At 35.3% G+C, this 19226-nt stretch overlaps 2 protein-coding genes and 1 long non-coding RNA gene across 4 annotated transcripts; 2 read left to right on the top strand and 1 right to left on the bottom strand.

Annotated features, from left to right (window-relative positions):
• Positions 1–1847: 1847 nt before the first annotated feature.
• On the bottom strand, positions 1848–10922 carry LOC121972150. Of its 2 annotated transcripts, none has more exons than XR_006109328.1 (5): positions 9925–10922; positions 8882–9067; positions 5797–5955; positions 4345–4468; positions 1848–2677 (listed from the first exon to the last, which is right to left on the bottom strand). It is a non-coding gene; the product is annotated as an uncharacterized LOC121972150 (long non-coding RNA). The 2 variants fall into 2 exon arrangements; XR_006109327.1 differs by having other exon boundaries at positions 8882–9072; positions 9925–10921.
• On the top strand, positions 10715–12037 carry LOC121972149 (probable glycerol-3-phosphate acyltransferase 3). The gene is made up of 2 exons (XM_042523813.1): positions 10715–10847; positions 10965–12037. The coding sequence occupies exons 1-2, from the start codon at positions 10716–10718 to the stop codon at positions 11850–11852; spliced, it is 1020 nt and encodes a 339-aa protein (XP_042379747.1). The 5' UTR covers position 10715; the 3' UTR covers positions 11853–12037.
• A 3115-nt stretch (positions 12038–15152) lies between these two features.
• On the top strand, positions 15153–18947 carry LOC121972151 (probable pre-mRNA-splicing factor ATP-dependent RNA helicase DEAH2). Its single transcript, XM_042523815.1, has 6 exons — positions 15153–15466; positions 15726–15913; positions 16007–17130; positions 18172–18297; positions 18363–18601; positions 18681–18947. The coding sequence occupies exons 1-6, from the start codon at positions 15278–15280 to the stop codon at positions 18801–18803; spliced, it is 1989 nt and encodes a 662-aa protein (XP_042379749.1). The 5' UTR covers positions 15153–15277; the 3' UTR covers positions 18804–18947.
• Positions 18948–19226: the final 279 nt, after the last annotated feature.

Raw genomic sequence — 19226 nt, forward strand, 5'->3', positions numbered from 1 at the left:
GTTACGTCTGTTAAAAGAAACTTCAATAGATACATTTATAATGATACAGATATGCACTTAGAAGATTAATAAATGCTCCAATTAAATGATATAAAACTATAACAAATACGTTGTTAATAAAACCAAAAGAATTAAAAAAAGACTTTGTTAATAAAATAAAACAAGATAAATTTTATTTAAATATATATAATAATATAGTGAAGGATAAATCCATTGACATAAAAAATATCTATATAGTGGACTCAAACATAAAGATTTTATTATTATTGTATATGTTATTAAATGAAAGAAACATAAATTATCAAAGGAAATAGATTGTATTATCGATTTATCACCTATCAACAACAACGTATAGTCCTCATCACATCACATGTCCACCTTATAAATTCTTTAAACTTTTTTTTTTACAACTTATGATTTAAAGGGGATCTAAAATTTTCTTTACCCTCTTAATGCTAGCTCTATGATTGATTGACGCTGAAGTATGGTGGTCCAAAGAAAATATCAAATTGTGTAAAGTAGTTGTTAGTTTCAATCACAAGAATTTATTCGGTAGTTGGTTTTTGAAATATTCTCCTTCTCTGTATTTTAGGCCACCTATTATCTGATTTGATTTTTGATAAATTTGTAACACACACACACACACACACACACACACACACACACACACACACACATATATATATATATATATATATATATATATATATATATATATATATATATATATATATATATATATATATATATATATATATATATAATTCAAGAAGCACACGTAGCAAACAACAAAGCCCAACTTCTGTTGGTTGCATGTCCCATTTAAAAGAAAAATTTCTATAAATACGACATAACTGGAGATCGAACACGAATATTTGGTTAATAATATGGATGTTTTATCGCGGTACCAAAGTTGCCCTACCACAAGGGATAAAGAAGAAAATAAATTAGAAACAAGACAATTTTAAAATAAATAAACCTTTTTCATACAATTTTAAATGTTTTCAAAATGAATGCTTTTCAATATAAAAAATATATTCTTAAAACCTCTTTGGACAAAATAATGGGATGAAAGCATTATGAGATGAAGTTACTCCCCCATCATTGTTGCCTAAGAAAATAATGCAAAATGAATTATGTAAAACTGAAAGTGAAATGGGGTGAAGATTTTCCCGAGTGATTCTTTCAATCCCATCATTTTCATCGACACGAAACTACAAAGAAAATCTACTGAAGAAGTTTTTCTCCTCAGGCATTTCCTTGCATCCACTTGTTCTCAAACATAAGTAACACTTGAAATGAAAACTAAGTGACGTAAAACTAAGTGACGTGAATAGTACTATTACCTGCCTGATGGATCAACTCAAATTATAATCTATTTAAATATTATTAGTGATCTGATTTATTGGAGTAAAAAATTTAACCCAAAAAAAAATAAAAATGAATGCACTGCTCTGAATGTATTCAATCTTAGAACTTAATTACACCAACTGAATGTTTTAATTTATTTAAATAGTATTAGTTATATATTCATATAATTGACTGTAAACAATTGGAATAAATGTGGCTTGACTTTGATAATCATAGAACTGCAGAGGACCAGAGGTCAAATAAAGTTAAGCCAAAATGAATGAATGAATGAATGAATGAATGATCCTCTAGATGTATTCAACTTTGAACATCTGATCCTCCGTGAGTTGATGGATGTTGCATATATACTCGATTCTATGGCAAACTGAACGTCATATACACTGAAGAGAATAGAGATGTTTTAATATACGATTGTAACATGATAATGTATAATAATTGCTAATAAATGTGCCAATAAAATATCATTAATGCACGCTACTAAGATATTCACATGCAGACTAAAGATTGGTTAAACTTAACCATCAATCCACAATGGACTATTACAGCACAAAAAATCAAGATCATTTGGCAGGTGGAATAGGTTGATTATAGTTATGAGAAAAAGATGCATAGCTAAGCACACTATAAATGTTGAGCCCACTAAAAATATGAACACAAGGTGGAAACAGGATTGCCTATAAACAATGGAATCGGTAGTAGATGTGAAATGTAAGGGATTCTTGGAAAAGTAAGATAACATCATACAAAACTTACAATGGATTCGGTGGTAGATCAGATGGGAGCACTTTGGAAGCCAAAGTGGGTGCTCGGGATGCCAAACACTTTGGAAGCCAAGATTGATACCAGAAGAATATTGTACTTGGTCTTGTAATTTTGCATGGTGTTATCCTACTTTTTCAAGAATCTATTACATTTCACATCGACAACAGATTCTATTATTTGTAACAAGTTTCCTCTCAAACTAACGATTGAGTTTTAGTTCCTCAGAGGACCGTCACTAGTTGTTCTTTGCTCATCCAGGTTATTGCAGCAGTAGGGTTCATGAATCAAAGACCAGAAATACCGAAAGACTTGGACCAGTGATGGGTGGCTATCGTTCATTCTTCACTCACCTGTAAAGTCAGTATCTTTGGTAGCTAAACCTCATTGATTGCTCATCCTGTTTCAACCAACTTTCCAAGATCTTATTGAAAAGAATTATAGCGACAACATTCTGCCCAGAATCGCCCACCCCATCCTGCATCCATGGATATCGCTCACAGATCTCTGAAAGAGAGCTCTCAGGACTGAAACGTGGTGGAATGAACTGTGACAGAATACCCACACTGTGTGAATCAAGCCTTTGTGCAAATACAATAAAAAGTTCTCAAAGGAGCAGCTAGATCAGCGCCAAAAACAAGCATAGCAAACGTTTACAATCACAGGGTTTATATGTTAAGCCTTTGAGTTTTCTCCTAACCGCATGAATTCCAGGAGAACTCGAACAGAAAAAACACAAGACATATGAGCATGGATGATGGATCTAGTTACGTCGAAAACATGGCATAATAACATAAAGCATAAACAAATAGTGTTAATAATTATTATTTTAATTATTAATACTATTAATTTACCTAATGGATTATTGATCGCACCTCATTATTATTTTTGTTAAATAATAGTGTTAATAGATAAAGTTTAAAGTGATAAGAATTTAAAATATTAAAGAATATATTTTACAATTTGTATATAACATAAAGATGATAAAATTCAATGTATTATTTTATAAATTGTTAATATTAAAATTTGAGCACATATGCTATTTTTATTTTTAAATGTAAATTAAACCAAATGGAAATCAAATTGAGTTGTCCTCAACCATTAAATATGAAAGTTTAAAATTTGATTTATTTCATTTTACTCTAAAATTTTCTATATTATCATTTAGGTTAGTTCGAACTATCTCTAATAAATAAATATTAAACATTCTTCATCATTTGCATAAAATAATCTTCTATATTCTTCTTATATAATTATTTATAACTATTTAAATTTATATTTAAAATATATATATATGAATTTAAACTAAGAAAAAGTTCTAATTTAAGAGCTTTGAAATGTTTTTATTTGTTTGAATTTTATAAATTCGTATTAGCATTTTAATTTTATGCTTATAAAATCAAGTAGAAATATAGTAAATTCTTTGTATTAATGGAATACAATCCTTTATTAGTTTTACTTATAATATATATAGTTATTGTATTAATACCAATAGAGTGATACAATAATTAAATAATTTTTATACAAAATTTAAAATCCAATGTATATCCAAATATATATTTTAACCCTCAAATTCTGACTCAAAATCCTAAAAAAATTGAGTCAATTCAATTTGAATGGATATGTCAATCACCCCATTAATGTCTACAGTAAATACAAGCATCCCCTTTAAATCTTATATGTAACAGCAGCAAGTCTAATTGCCCTTCTTCTAGATCCTCAAGGGACAAAGAAGAGAAATAAAGGGAAGGGAATGAGCTCCAGAAAAGAAAATTTTAATAAATGAACAAATAATAGGATTAACATGAATGCTTTTCAATATAAAAAAAATAAATATATGAATATAGTCTTAAAAAATTTTTGGGTACCAAATTAGACCAAAAAAGAATTTGAACAGATGAAAGCAATATGAGATGAAGTTACTTCCCCTCATCATTGTTGGTTGCCTAAGAAAATAATGCAAAGAAATGGAGGAGAATTGAAACCTACAATCAAAATGAATTATGTAAAACTGAAAGTGAAATGGGGTGAAAATTTTCCAGACTGATTCTTTCAACCCCATCATTTTCATCAACATGAAACTACAAAGAGAAGCTATTGAAGAAGGTTTTCTCCAGAGGCATTTTCTTGGATCTACTTGTTCACAAACATAACTTAGAAATGAAGGGGACTAAAACTTGAAATGAAAACAAGTGATGTGAATAGGGCTGTTACCTGAATGATGGATGAACTCAGATTAGCATCTTGAGTTGAGACGGCACCAACCTTATTGTGCACAAAGTGAATGTTGAGTTAGAAAAATAGCAGAGGAGATCTTTTTTTTTTAATTAAAACCAACCTGGAAAAAAAATAAGTAAATTTTAAGAGCTAGAATGAATAAATTAAGATTAGTATATGAAAGACAAAACTGATGGGAAACGAATAAGAAAAGAATGGTCAATAAACTAAAAAATATTATGATCTATTTAAATATGACTAGTGATCTGATTTAATGGAGAGGAAAAATTTAAACCAACAAAAAAAAATGAATGAAGTGCACTGAATGTATTCAATCTTAGAATTTAATTATGCTGACTAAATGCTAGTTTAGTTTACTAGTTTGGGTTATGGATGCCCACCCTTACTGAATAAATTAAGATAGTATGTGAAAGACAAACTGATGGGAAACCAATAAGAAAAGAATGGTCAATAAACTAAAAAATATTATAATCTATTTAAATATGACTAGTGATCTGATTTAATGGATAGGAAAAATTTAAACCAACAAAAAAAATGAATGAAGTGCAGACTGTTTTCAATCTCAGAATTTAATTACGCCAACGGTAATAGATGCCCACCCTTACTGGGCGCCTCCCTCCTCTATGTCCACATTGTGCAACAATTTCTATTTAAGTAGAATTCTCCCCTTTCCTTTGAAGGGTGTTTTCGAAGTGTTATAAAATGAAGTGTGGTAGCAATCCTTCAAAATATCCTATTGGAAAGAGGAGATGGTAATGGACAATTTCTATCTTGAAGCATGTGATGTGTTGTGTTCACTGCTCGAGCTCTTAAAAATGTGCTTATGATCATACATAGAGCTTGAAGAGCTTGAAAAATGAATTTTTCAATGGGAGACAGATATCGATTTACAATTTTGTACTTTGTTTTTTTTTTGTACTTTGTTTTGGTAATCCAGGTGTCTAGGTCACGATGTCTATTTTGTACATGAGATGTCTAGTTGTGGACTTTTTTCTCAAATCACACCTGACCTCTAATTCTGAAGCTCAAACTTGCTTTATCACACTTCAATTGACTTAAGCATCAAAAGACTCGCGCAAAGGCCACTGAGATAGATTTCTTGCAGGTTTAAAGGATTGTTGAGCCACCACTCTTGGGTTCACTTCTCACTCCAGCCACATGCTAAACTCCACTACTCGAGATAGATTGATCAATAAGGTCAATTGAACCAAATCATTATATGGATTAGACCGCCCGTCAAACCATGAATGCAAAAACATCTCAATGCAATGTTCACAGACAGGAAAGAAAACCATAAACATCAAAACAAGGGTAAGAAAGTAATGCTAGATATCAAATATAAGTAAACTTCAGTGATTTAATTATAGTCAGGATCATGCCAAAACATTATTACATTGGTTTAGAAATGAAAAAGATAGAATAACTCACCATCCAGTAATCAAGGAGATGATAGCATCCCAAGCGGTACCGTCAATCAACTATATCACATCTTCAACCGATGTGTGCGCATTAAATAATTTTGGTAATGGTAAAGATGAGGACTGATGAGGTAAGCGATTCATGAGATGAGATTTAATTCCATACCATCTGGTAACCAAAAGGGATTTGTCAGTTGTATAACATATCGAACCAAGCAAAACATTCATGTGAGCATCAAATACCTCTAAGCAACAAAAAGCAATAAAAAAAATGCCATGTCATTAGATACTTAGAAGAATTATCCATCTCAAGTGACCCTCATTTGCCAACTCTCACATCTCAAACCAATACAAGCCAATCGTGTGCGAGTCAAATAGGAAGCAAAACACCTAAAGGCTAAATCCAAGGCAATTGTTGCATTGAAACGCCAACTAACTTCATATCTGTTCATAATTTGTCCATCACCAACAAGCCATGTAAATCACAACCTGCATCTGATCCCAGTGAGTTCATGCATGTATGCATGTATCCTTAATACTATGGCGTGAACTGAACGTAATATACACAAAAGAATAGACATGTTTTAATATACAATAGTTAGGTGATGATGTATAATAATTGATAAGAAGTATACAAATAAAAATTAATTAATGCATGCTACTAAAATATTCATATGCAGACTAAAGATTGGTTTAACTTAACCATCAACCCACAGTGGACTATTAAAGCACAAAAAAATCAAGATCATTTTGCAGGTACAAGAATAGGCTAACTATAATTGTGAGAAAAAGATGCATAGCTACGCACGCCATAAATGTTGAGCCTGATAAAAATATGAACACCAGGTGGAAACGGGATTGCCTACAAGTCGATCTTACTCTATAATCATCTATTGTATGCTAATTTCAGAATGTGTTTACATGGATGAAAGTTAGGGGGAAGAGAAACACTCGCGACATTATATATGGAGCTCCATCATTATAAACCCTTTTTTGTGTGACTTTCCTTTCACCCATTGTATCCTCCAACCAAGTAAACTGACCCTCGGTGTCTTACTTGCATAAAGCAAATAGAGGGAAATCAAGGAAAGAACAAGGAAGCTGGAGACAACACTATATACTAAAAGCCAGCTTGACCAATATAAATCATGTACTTCTCTTTCCTTCTACAGCACTAACATCCTAAGTCCTAACTTCTTGAAATAATTTAAAGGGAATCTGAGAAAATAATGTGGAACTGTGGAAAAGACACAAGTTAATGTGGTCTCTCTAGAAGTGTAGGCTTCATATTTTCTCTTTGGAGTAGCTATTTACAATTTACAAAAGAAAAAAAAAACTATATTTTACATGAGTGTAAACTTTAGCATTGAATATTAATAACTTCTGATGTTATGTATATAAGGGTTGTTTGGTTGCTTGCAAATAGGTAGCTCAAGCTGTAAATAACATAACTACACTTGGCCAGAAATTGCTCAGTTGTGTGCAATTTCAAGGACACAGAAAAAGATTTGGGGAAGATAAAGTAAAGAAGTAATCAAGCAAATGATGATAAGGTGTCAAAGACAGTCACAGAGATAAGCTCAACGATAATCTGTCTGTTTGATTTGTCGAAATAAGAAAACAGATGGCTTATAGATCTTGATGACACGTAACTGCAAAGGTTTCTACTTTATGTGGCATTGCCTAACCTCATACAAAGTGTAAGCCCTTAGATTATTCACAAATGATATTGAGGAACCAATGGATTAGCATGGAAATCCTTGAAGTCTTTGTGTACTAACATATCAATCAATGCCACAGCTTCCCGTCATTAATTAGATCGGCAAATCTAACTTATTTAAAGTGTGACTGCAAACCAACCAATACTAAAGTCTGACGATAATCAATGACATAGATCCTATCTGTGCACAACAACTCAATATAGTCCACAAAGTGATTGAAATATTATCGCCATAACTCTCCAGTTATAGTCACTAAGTTGAGGGTTCAAATGTTACTTTCTATAAGCAAACTTTAATTTGATTTGAAAGGATTTAATGAGAGCTGGAAGACGGTTGTAGTTTTAGGGATGACTAAGAGAAAGTTCACATTTGCAATATGGTCGGGCATAAAAAATGAGCAATTAGAACAAAAATTTGCAGAAGATCAGACTGCAAATGGGAAGATGAAATGAATTGGGAATAATAATAAAAATGGTAGGTAGCCATTAAAGTCTGGTTGGTAAGGAATAGTTAACAATAATACCTTCTTTATCCCAAAGCAAACCATCTATTTGTTTATTTTAGGTTCCGACTATAAATAATTCCATTTTTAGCCGATATTAAATGGCAAAAGATTATTTTATACTTCTAAAAGTATAATTATCATATGCAAAGTTAATTATCTTTAAGGACAATCAAAGTATACAATAATTGATTAACCTTAATTATAAAATTGCTTTGACTTTTTTTGACTCAACTCATAACAATTATCTCATCTTATTCATATCAGTCAATTTTACAGCGGGAAGGACTTTTGATTTTTATTAATGTTTTCAGACATGCTATGCTAATTAACTTTTGCTCAATATGTCATTCCTAACTTTTGCTTATAGTTATAGAGAACTAGTTTCATCTTTCTCAAATTTATAGTATCATATGCCTTGAAAATCAGTAAAAGGTTAAAAACTCCTGAGAAAATATTAAATACACCTGATTACGTATTCAAATCAAAATTAGAAAATTCATGAACTGATTCTAATTATCTTTGTGGAGGAACCATAATGTGACAAGTAGACAGAAGGATTCTACATTTGAATAAAATCTGGAAAGTTGACAAATGTATATAAAGTCTAAACTCTTCAATATTACAAGAAATAATAACTTAAATTTCCACATCAATGTTTCATTTTAGCGTGATGATTTTGCCGATTCCATGTTTTAATTTATGGATATGATTGTGTATGCCAAAACATACGTGTTCACACACTACTGGTTCACTATATTGTGTGTTTTAATTTGTGACATGTGGACAAAAACATCCATGAGGATGATAAACAATTAATTGATGAGATTGGTGAAATCATACAACATGCATGAAAAGAGTAGGAAGCTCACATGATTGGTGCAGGAGTCCATATCTTATTCTTCTTCTGCTGTTCACCTATAGGATAACATATAACTCGGATAAGTGATGGAGGACGTCGGCCGTTCGCACAAGGATCCTGTTCTTGATCTTGGTGATGCCTAAAAGTCTAGATTGTAGTTGAGGTTCTTTGATCTTCCTCTATCATCCTGTTGAAGCTACACTATAAAACTTAACTATTACAAAACTGGTGTTGACTTGGACTATTGGAACACTACAATCAAGTTCAAAGAACTCATAAAAGATGGGAGTTTTGGGGAGGTGCATGGAAACATTCAAAGTAAGATATAATGATTGACTCAAGAAGGCAATTAATACACCAAACAAAACAGCTGCAAGTTTTCTAGCCTCAAATTATTTTTTTATAAGAAAGATCCTAGATGCATAATGGCTTCCGTCGAGTAATTCTCACAGATCAGTTTAATTAGCTCATTTAATTTGATGAAAATGACACCTTCAAGAAGATGTGCATGCATACAACATTGACAAAAAAAATCATGAATTCATATACCTCTCACGTTCAGATTACTGTCAAGGAATTCTTAGATGAGGTTGAACATAAAACAACTAAAATATCTTCAAGGATTACTCGTCTGGGATCGGCAGAGTAACAGATTATTGATAGTGCACTTAAGGATCAAGTAAAGAACTAAAAAAACACAATCCTAGTCTAAAGTCTCATTAAGCATACTCTGGTATATAATTCACAGTTCGAGCCACCTGGTTCATCTACTGAAAATCAATTTATGACCATTTGGTTTGAAACTTCAACTCAATAAGAGCTGGAGCCTGTTTGAATTTCATGGGGCACCCTTTATTGGTCTGTGCAGACATGCCATGGATGAAGATGCATTCCATTTCATAGAAATAATGTCGGACCACAAGGAATTGACATGATTTAATCTAGCTGATGCACCAAAACTGCGTCACTCTTTTCCAAAATTCCTTGCCACATAAATGGAAGGGAACAAACAACCAAATGCAAACAACCAAATGCTTTGATTCAGATCGATACCTCTGAAGTGCTGCCGACCAGAGAGATTCTCAATGGCATTAATGCTCCCTTCACAATCCATCCATCCATCCCCCAAGTGTATGGCCTCCAAGCCGCCCACGGTGGGGCATAGCCAACGCCGCAACAATGAAGGATCCGCTTTTCAGAACTTTCATCGAATACTTGCACTGCACAGTGCACACTACCGGACCATTAGTGGCGTGTCTATAAATAGCGAAGTAAAAAAGGCAGCAGCGAAGCCCCGATCAAGCACCAACATGACCTCGAAGACCTTCAAGAGCCTCCATCTGTTCTACCGGTTCCTGGCGAGAAGACTCCGGGCTTTTCATGCGAACCATGGGAAGGCGCAGAGGTACCCTCCGACGGAGAAGCTGCGGGACCAAACCGTAGTGTTCGACGTGGAGGAAGCGGTGCTAAGGGACAGATCCACCTTCCCTTACTTCATGCTGGTGGCGGTGGAGAGCGGGGGGCTGATGAGGGCGATGCTGCTGCTGATCCTGTACCCGGCGATCTGCTGCCTCGGGAAGGAGGCGGCGCTGCGGATGATGGCAATGGTGACGTTCTGCGGCCTGAGGGAGAAGGGGATGAGGGCGGGGAGGGCGGTGCTGCCCAAGTTCTTGATGGAGGACGTCGGGGAGGAGGGGTGGGAGGTGGTGAGCAAGGCGAAGAGGCGGGTGGCGGTGAGCTGCATGCCGACGGTGATGGTCGAGCCATTCGCCAAGGAGTATTTGGGGGCGGAGAAGGTGGTGGCGAGGGAGATGAGGGTGGTAGCGGGATACTACACCGGGTGGATGAAGTCGGCAGAAGAGGAGCTCCCGGTGGCGGCGTGGTTCGGGAAGGAAAAGCAGCGGAAGGAGGCGGTGGTGGGTTTGGGAGGCAGTGGCAGCTTCGGGATTCATCGCAACGTCTTTGCTCATTGCGAGGTCGACTTTTGTATTTGAAAAAATATCCTTTTATTTATTTATTTATTTATTTTTTAAAAAAAAAACATCGTGAGGCCAATTATTAAATTATTATTTTTGGGGGGTTAAAATCGACAGGAAGTTTATTTCGTGAGCACCGCGGAGAAGCGGCGGTGGCGAGCGCTGCAGCCGTGCAAGTACCCGAAGCCGGTGGTGTTCCACGATGGCCGCCTCGCCTTCAAGCCCGTCGCCTCATCGGCTGCTGCCATGTTCTTTTGGCTCCCTTTCGGCCTCCCGCTCGCGGTCATCCGCGCCGTCGTCTTCATCCTCCTCCCCTACGCCCTCTCCGTCCCTCTCGTCGCCTTCCTCGGCATGCACAATCGGGTCATCATCTCCTCCTCCCCCTCCTCCGGAGAGCCAGTCTCACTGGACTCCCACGCCCGACTCTTTATTTGCAACCACCGCACCCTCCTCGACCCCCTCTGCATCTCCGCCGCCATCGGCCGCCCCGTCACCGCCGTCACCTACAGCATCAGCCGCGTCACCGAGTGGATCTCCCCGATCCGCACCGTCCGCCTCACGCGCAACCGCGACGAGGACCTCCGGCTCATGCGCGACCTCGTCGACCGCGGCGAAACCCTCGTGGTCTGCCCCGAGGGCACCACCTGCCGCGAGCCCTACCTGCTTCGCTTCAGCCCCCTCTTCGCAGAGGTCAACGCCGACGTGGCTCCCGTCGCCATCGAAACTGCCGTCTCCATGTTCTACGGTACCAGCACAACCGGCCGCCTCAAGAGCCTCGACCCGCTCTACTTCCTCCTGAACCCCATCCCCAGTTACGCCTTGGAGTTCAAGGACCGCGTCTTCACCGGAACGATCGCCGGCAGGGAGTGCAGCAGCCGCGACATGGCGAACCATTTGCAGACGGAGATCGGGAGATTGCTAGGGTTTGAGTGCACCGCCTTCACCAGGAAAGATAAGTACGGGATGCTCGCCGGGAACGAAGGCTTTGCCGAGGTGAAAAAATAGTTATATTATTAGGACCCACAAAAAAAGAAACTAGGAAATTAATTATCTATTTTATTAAGAATATCAATCCTTTGCTAATTCGCTCTCTTCAGCTTTTTCTAGCGTGCTCTTTTGAGATTGCTCTCTTCAACTTTTTCTATGTGGCAATTCGGTTTAATTTATTTATCCGGAAGTTTTTTTAAAAATATTTTTTTTAAGGTGTACAACTTAACTAAACTGATGTTTTATTAATAATAAAAAATAAATATTTTATTGAACCAATTAATTTTTTATTTAAAAGTTCTAATATATTTTTTCTATTTTTTTAAAAAATAATTCAGTTAATCAATTTTAAGGTAAAATTAGGACGGTTATGGAAAGCTCAGCATAATGACACTCATTTCCATCGATACCTTTAATTTCCGTGTCTACCCCCGTCTTTGTTCGGTCAAATCCAAAGGTTCGAATGGTCTATTTTTTACGGACAGGTCCTATTAATTATTTTTTGCGATTCAATATTTAAATATATACGGATGGATGGAGATGAATAATCTCTATCTATTTTATAAATAAGGATCATCTTTTGAACCGTAAAAAACGATATTCAAAGGATCTGATCGTTATCGTCTTTGTTCGGTCAAATCCAAAGGTTCGAATGGTCTATTTTTTGCGGACAGGTCCTATGGATTGTTTTTTGCGATTCAAGGAATGATCTTTAAATATATACGGGTGGAGATGAATAATCTCTATCTATTTTATAAATGGAGATCATGTAGTCCATCAATACATACTAAGGATCATCTTTTGAACCTTAAAAAACGGTATCCAAAGGATCCGAGCTCTCGAAATATTATCTCTTACTTTCGTCGTCTCTTTTCGTTGTTATCTATGCTATTATTATTTGGTAAAAATATTATTAATTTAAAGCCGAGTGCCCACGTCAGCCTAGTGCTCAAGAGAGCCGAGTGCCCACAGCGACTCGGGTTCGTCCTCACGATAATTCAGACTCGTCAAATGAGAGCTGGAGAAATAGGGATCTCTAGTTGACTAAATATGACTGTGTTCGTCCTCACTCAGAGTGTTAATTCGGATGGAATAGATTGAGTTGGATCAGATTAATTTTTTTTTAATCTAATTTGAATTCGATTCAAATTTGAATTTAATATGAAAATCTTAAACCTGAACCGATCAATTGGAATCCAAAAATCCAATCTAATATAATTTTTTTTAACTATTTTCCAAGGAGGGATTCTTTGGTCTGCAAAATTTATAGACAAAAGGATGATTCATTTTTTTAGACTCTTGATTTAGATGAACCCTACTTATTTAAAGATGAAGTATATTCAAATCAAGAGTCCTCATGCAATGGACTATCCCCTACTCCATAATTTACGGACCAGATAATCCCTAGTACTATTTTCCTATGAGACTTAAAATTTTATTAATTTTAATTTTTTTTAAAAAAAATATTTCTCCTAAAGTTATATTGACTGTAGTATTTTATAAGGTATTTATACATTTAGAAAAGAATTTAATTTTGTGTGGTTTTTAATTTGAATTTATTACTTCTTTTAAAATTTTAAATTTTAAAAATAATTCTAAACCATTAATACCATATAACATTCTTTAAAAAAATTTAGTTTTAAATATATATTTTTTAAAATCATTATAAAGTAATTTTAAGTTAACTGATTAACCACGAGAAAATAAGCCTTCTAATCACCAATTACTTAGAATGAATTTAAATTTCCCTCCAAGTACTCCAAAAGTAAAAGGGCCAGCAGCAAAAAGTGTTACACCAAGTCTTCTATGATTTATTTTATATATATATAATTTAAGAATAGACTAGGAAAAGAGTAAGATATGAGCGTAAATATTTTTTATTACAATTATTAAATGAAACCCGCAAGTGGTAGCTTAGTAGTTTATTAAGAGAATCCTTATGCAAGACATGCTCATAATTCAACAATTCTATCCGCCCAAGCCACGAACCGATCATCCGTAGAACGTCATATCTCGTGGAAAAAAAAGATGAATATGTTCATCCATAACATTTTTATCGTTCATTTTAGGATCAATGAAAAAGAGATAAATTATAATAATTGAAAAGACAAATGACAGGCGAGATGAATTTACATAGGTTACAAAAATTTACGTGCTGCCAACTCTAAAATTTAATCCCAAGACTTCAACCCCCGAGTTTCATGTCTTATCTTGAAACATGAAAAACATACTCACACTACCTAGATTAGTTGTATGATTAAGATAGACTCCCACGGCAAAACTCTTCAAAGAGTTTGGTTTAATTTTAGATTTTGTAAATCAAATAAATTGATTATACTAATTTTTTATTAATAATATTATTTTTCAAAAAAGAATTAAATATATCTTTTTATTAAATAAATTAAGTTTTTTTGAAAATAATTTAATATTTTTAAGTTAAAAAAAATTAATTCGGTTACCGACCGAATTAATCCATTTTGAAGTGAAAGACCTTCTTTAGTTCAAGAACTTGATTAAGTGAGTTTTGCAAGTGACCATTTGAGGAGTATGTTTTTTTTCTACAATATTGATTAATCTACGGATATCAATTCGATCTTATAAACATTCTTTTTTATCGATTATCCAAATAAATAAGAAAATACTAGCAATGGACGATCTATTAATTGTAAGAACAAATATTTTTACAGCATGTTTCTTGCAAGAATAATAATATGTAAAGAGAAAAAATCTCAGAGAAAATTTTAAATAGACATATAAATTTTCTTGAAATATAAAAGACATGTCCATTCGGGATGGATGTAAAGTGACCATGAATTTGATTTATGTTAATTGTTTTATTGCCATTTAAAAAACAATCAAAGAGGTTTGTGAGAGCTTTATGAAATAAAAAATTTTAAACTATTGTATAAATGTTTAACAATATTTTTGAAAATTTAAATATTTTTTTTTCTTTTATCTTAAAATTGATGTAACATGTGTAAATTTATATAATTATATGTTTTAAATTGAATGATAAAAAAAATTATTTAGAATTTTAATCATTAAAGATATTGTAATAAAATTTTATAATATTGATCTAACATATTAAAACATTTAAAAAAAAAACCCTATTTAGACCTGAATAGCTTTACGACTCGAGTCAAACAGTCGAGGAGATATAAATATTTGAATATTTAAATTATAAATTATGTTTTTTTTATAATATTTAAAAAGGGATGTACATTTTTAAAAAATATATATTCCTACAAAGACCGCTATTCTTATTTTCTGCCAAAATTATTCGATTCGATGGAGGCCAGGAGGGGAGAGAGGAGTATTTTAGTAACAAGTGCGCATCTTAATTATTTCTTCCCATCGAAGCTTTGTACTGGTCTTGCTTTACTGAAAAGTGATCCGACGCGCCTCCTTATTATTTTTCCTCCTCCCCGATCGCGGATCCGGCGATGGCGGATGAAGAGGCGAAGGAGGTGAACCCGGCGACGGGATGGCCCTTCTCCCGGCGCTATCACAAGCTCCTTCAGCGGCGGAAGAATCTTCCCGTGTGGGCCGACCGGAGCAAGTTCCTCGACGCGCTCGCCAAGAACCAGGTCGTCATCGTCGCCGCCCCGCCAGGATCGGGAAAATCCACCCAGGTCATCCACCCTCTCTTTTTCTTATAAAAACTAAAAAGGGTACGGTTCTTAAACTTCATGCTCGGGCAGTAATCACACGAGTATGCGAAAACTCTTCAGTCGAAGTTCTTGACGTCGTCTTCTTCGATCGGTATACGGTATTAGTAGTGTTGCATGATTAGATGTGAACTAGGAGGAGGATGTTACATATGATTGGATGGATGTAGGGATTCAATTCTTGATTGTCTCTAATGTTGTCTTTGGATTGTCGGGGCGGCAGATTCCACAATTTGTCATTGAGGCAGGATATGCAAGAAAAGGGAAGAAGGTTGTCTGCGCTCAACCTCGCCGTCTAGTAGCATCGGCCCTGTCCCGTCGAGTTGCTCAAGAGATGGACGTGAAGTTGGGAGAGGAAGTGGGGTACTCGTTGCTTTTTGAAGACTGCAGTGGACCGAAGACCACTTTGAAGTAAGGTTTTGTCTAGGCACTGGTTCATGGATACATTCTCTCTGTTTATGCAACATGGTTCTAGTCTTATTTTGGAGATGTAAATTTGTTTAGGTACTTAACAGATGGTGTGCTTCTAAGAGAGGCAATGTACGATCGAATGCTACAAAGTTACAGAGTGGTAATTCTAGATGAGGTGCACTTGAGGACCCTAGCCACTGATATACTTCTTGCTTACTTCAAGGATTTGTTCAAATCAAAATCCCGAAGCGACCTTAAACTCGTGCTCATGAGTACTCAGAATGAAGCGAAAAAGTTAAAAGATTACTTCAAGGGTTCCCGAATTGTACAACCACTTCCATCGCTTCATCCTCTAGAGATTATTCATTCACAGGATCCAGTGAGGGACTATGTGGACGAAGCAGTAGAGATTGTTTCTCAGATTATTGTATCTGAACCGACCGGTGACATAATTGTGTTCCTTACTGGGAAGGAGGAGATAGAGAGATGCTGCTGGAAAATTGAAAAGCTAATCATGGACTTGGAAGACAGAATTGGACCTGTCAAGGTCATCGCTCTCGATTCATTTATGCCTGTTGATATGCAGAAGAAGGTCTTCAAGGCGGCTCCACCTGCAACAAAAAAACTATCGCCGGCAATCGATGGTGTGATCCAACATCCACCAAGCCTTGTTGGAAGGAAAATTATAGTGTCAACGGAAATTGCAGAATCTTCATTGTCAATTGATGGCATTGTTTACTCCATCGATTGTGGGTACACGAAGAAAAAGGTTTACAATGCAGATCGTCATGTCGAGTCCTTGCTGATTTTACCAATATCAAAAGCAAGTGCACAAAGGAGGGCAGGATGTGCAAGAAGGTCAGCTGGAGGAAAATGCTTTCGACTTTATTCCAAGAGTTTTTTGGAGAGAAATCAGCCTGAAGATTCCCCAGAGATTCTCCGAGCAAACCTTGCTGGTTCTATCCTTCAGCTTAGAAAGCTTGGATTTCAGGATTTACTCAAACTTGATTTGATGGACCCTCCTCCTGCTGAAACAGTTCTGCAAGCTGTTGATACCTTGAAATGCTTAGGTGCTTTGGATGATGAGGGTAGTGTGACCAAATTGGGAGAGCTCATGAGTGAGTTTCCTTTGGATCCTCAAATGGCAAAGATGCTCATTGAAAGTCCAAAGTTTTGCTGCTCTAATGAGATTCTTTCGATTGCTGCTATGCTGTCAGGTGCAAGACAAATTCCATATGTGCTTTTCCTTAAATCTCTTATGCTTTTCTTTAGTATTAAGAGATATAATTTAGGTAAATTCTATTTATCATTTCAGATTTTTCATATGCTGTGTGTGTAATTTATGTTAATTTGAAATGTGATTGAAATGATGTTGCTTATTTCATTTACAGTGTTAGACAAGGTGTAAAATTTATGAAATATCATAGCATTGTATCTTAGAAAGAATAATTACATGTATTTATAGACTCAAAATAAAATCCTTTAAGATGACTAATTTTCTCTAAATTACTGATAATAACTTAACATAGGCATAAGGCTAGGTAGGTTCTAGACTAGATTATACTCATTTTTTTTTAATCTAACACTCTTTCTTAAGCTACGGTATGCCATCTATGCCTAGCTTGTTGCATAAATTAGAAAAAATCTTAATGAAAACGTGATTATTGAAAGTACAATTGAAGCAAAAAAAGAGATTGAGAAGGAGACATAACCTCTATCATCATTGTTACCATGCAATATAGCTTCTAGTATCAGCCATGGCTTTTAGGGTTCTGCTCTACATGATGCCTACCCTCTCAACTGGAAATGGGAAAAGAAAAAGAGAGAAACAAATGTGTGATAAGTTGTAGGCTGGCAACATAGGCATAAGATTAGGTACGTTTAGTCTATCAACAGTTTTTCCTAATCAAATCCCTAGCTTATGCAGTTTTCAATCCGATCATAGATGTTATGCATGTTATACCTCTTTTCATTTTTCTCTTAGCCTTTTTGTCTGGCAAGCTCCTTTAAGTTTTTGATGACATTTTTAATACTTTGCCAAATAGATTCACTGTATATTCGATAAAAGAAATCTAAAAATGACATCTTGTTTGCTCAAACTTTCAACTCTTCCTATTGAAGCAAAAGCCAGCCACTGTGCACCAAATCTAGGAAGTCTTCTAATTTCACTGCAGATTTGTTTTTTCAAGTGGTGATATTGTTTAAAATGCTCGAACTAAAATTTTACTTTCCTATTCTTTCTTGAAATTTCATATCAGTATCGAATTGCTTCCTACGGCCCATCGAATGCCAGGAGGCTGCTGATAAAGCTAAGGCAACGTTCATGCATATGAATGGCGATCACCTTAGTCTTCTCAATGTTTACAACGCATACAAATTAAACAGTAAGTTGTGTTTTTATATGTATATGCCTGTGCGCACATTATAATGTACAAAGCATAATTTGCAGATGGAAATTCTGCATGGTGTAAAAGTAAGTTTATCAGTCAGGCAGTGCTCAAAGCTGCTGACAATGTCAGGAATCAGCTCAAGTTGATCATGGATAAGCTTAATCTTACTCAGTGCAGCCCAAATTCGAACAGCTCCAACATTTACAACGACATTGGAAGGGCATTGCTAGCAGGTTATTTCATGCAGGTCGCGAAGCTCGATGATTCAGACAGCTATGTAACAATAAAAGGACACCATGTATGCATTATCCATTCTGCTTTATACTCATGTTATCGTCAATTCCATGAATTATTGCTCGTCGTCTTTTTTTGTACAGGTAGTTGACCTCCATCCTACAACTTGTTTGTCGTCAAGGCCAGCATTTGTCATTTATCATGACTTTGTCTTCGCAAGCAAGAATTTCATTCGGATAGTCACAGATTTTCCTCAGGAATGGTGAGTTATTCCAATCAGAAAATTATTAGACCATCTAACAAAAAGAAAATAGACTCCAAGGTTTCTTTGTAAAAAATTTTGAGGGTGATAATTGTAGGATCGAATCATGTTAATTTTAAAAACTTAATTATTGTTTATTTCATAAAAATGTGAGTGCATAGCGGAAAAATAGAAACAATAAAACAAGTGAAAGAATACAAGGTCAGTTATTTGATTCAAAGTCTTTAGCGGCCCTTACTGCAAGATCCATGCGCCATGTCCCTCGGACTTATCAATGAACAATCTACTAAATTCTCTACCAGTAAACTCTAAGTAGAGTAATTGAATACAAGAATGAAGGAAGTGTAACAACCCTGCCCTTTCTCATGTAATAATTAAATTAACTCAACAATAATGTTACCCAACACGAAGATAGAAATTTGGTTGT

This window comes from Zingiber officinale, chromosome 4A (genome assembly GCF_018446385.1).
Source record: "Zingiber officinale cultivar Zhangliang chromosome 4A, Zo_v1.1, whole genome shotgun sequence".
NCBI lineage: Eukaryota > Viridiplantae > Streptophyta > Magnoliopsida > Zingiberales > Zingiberaceae > Zingiber > Zingiber officinale.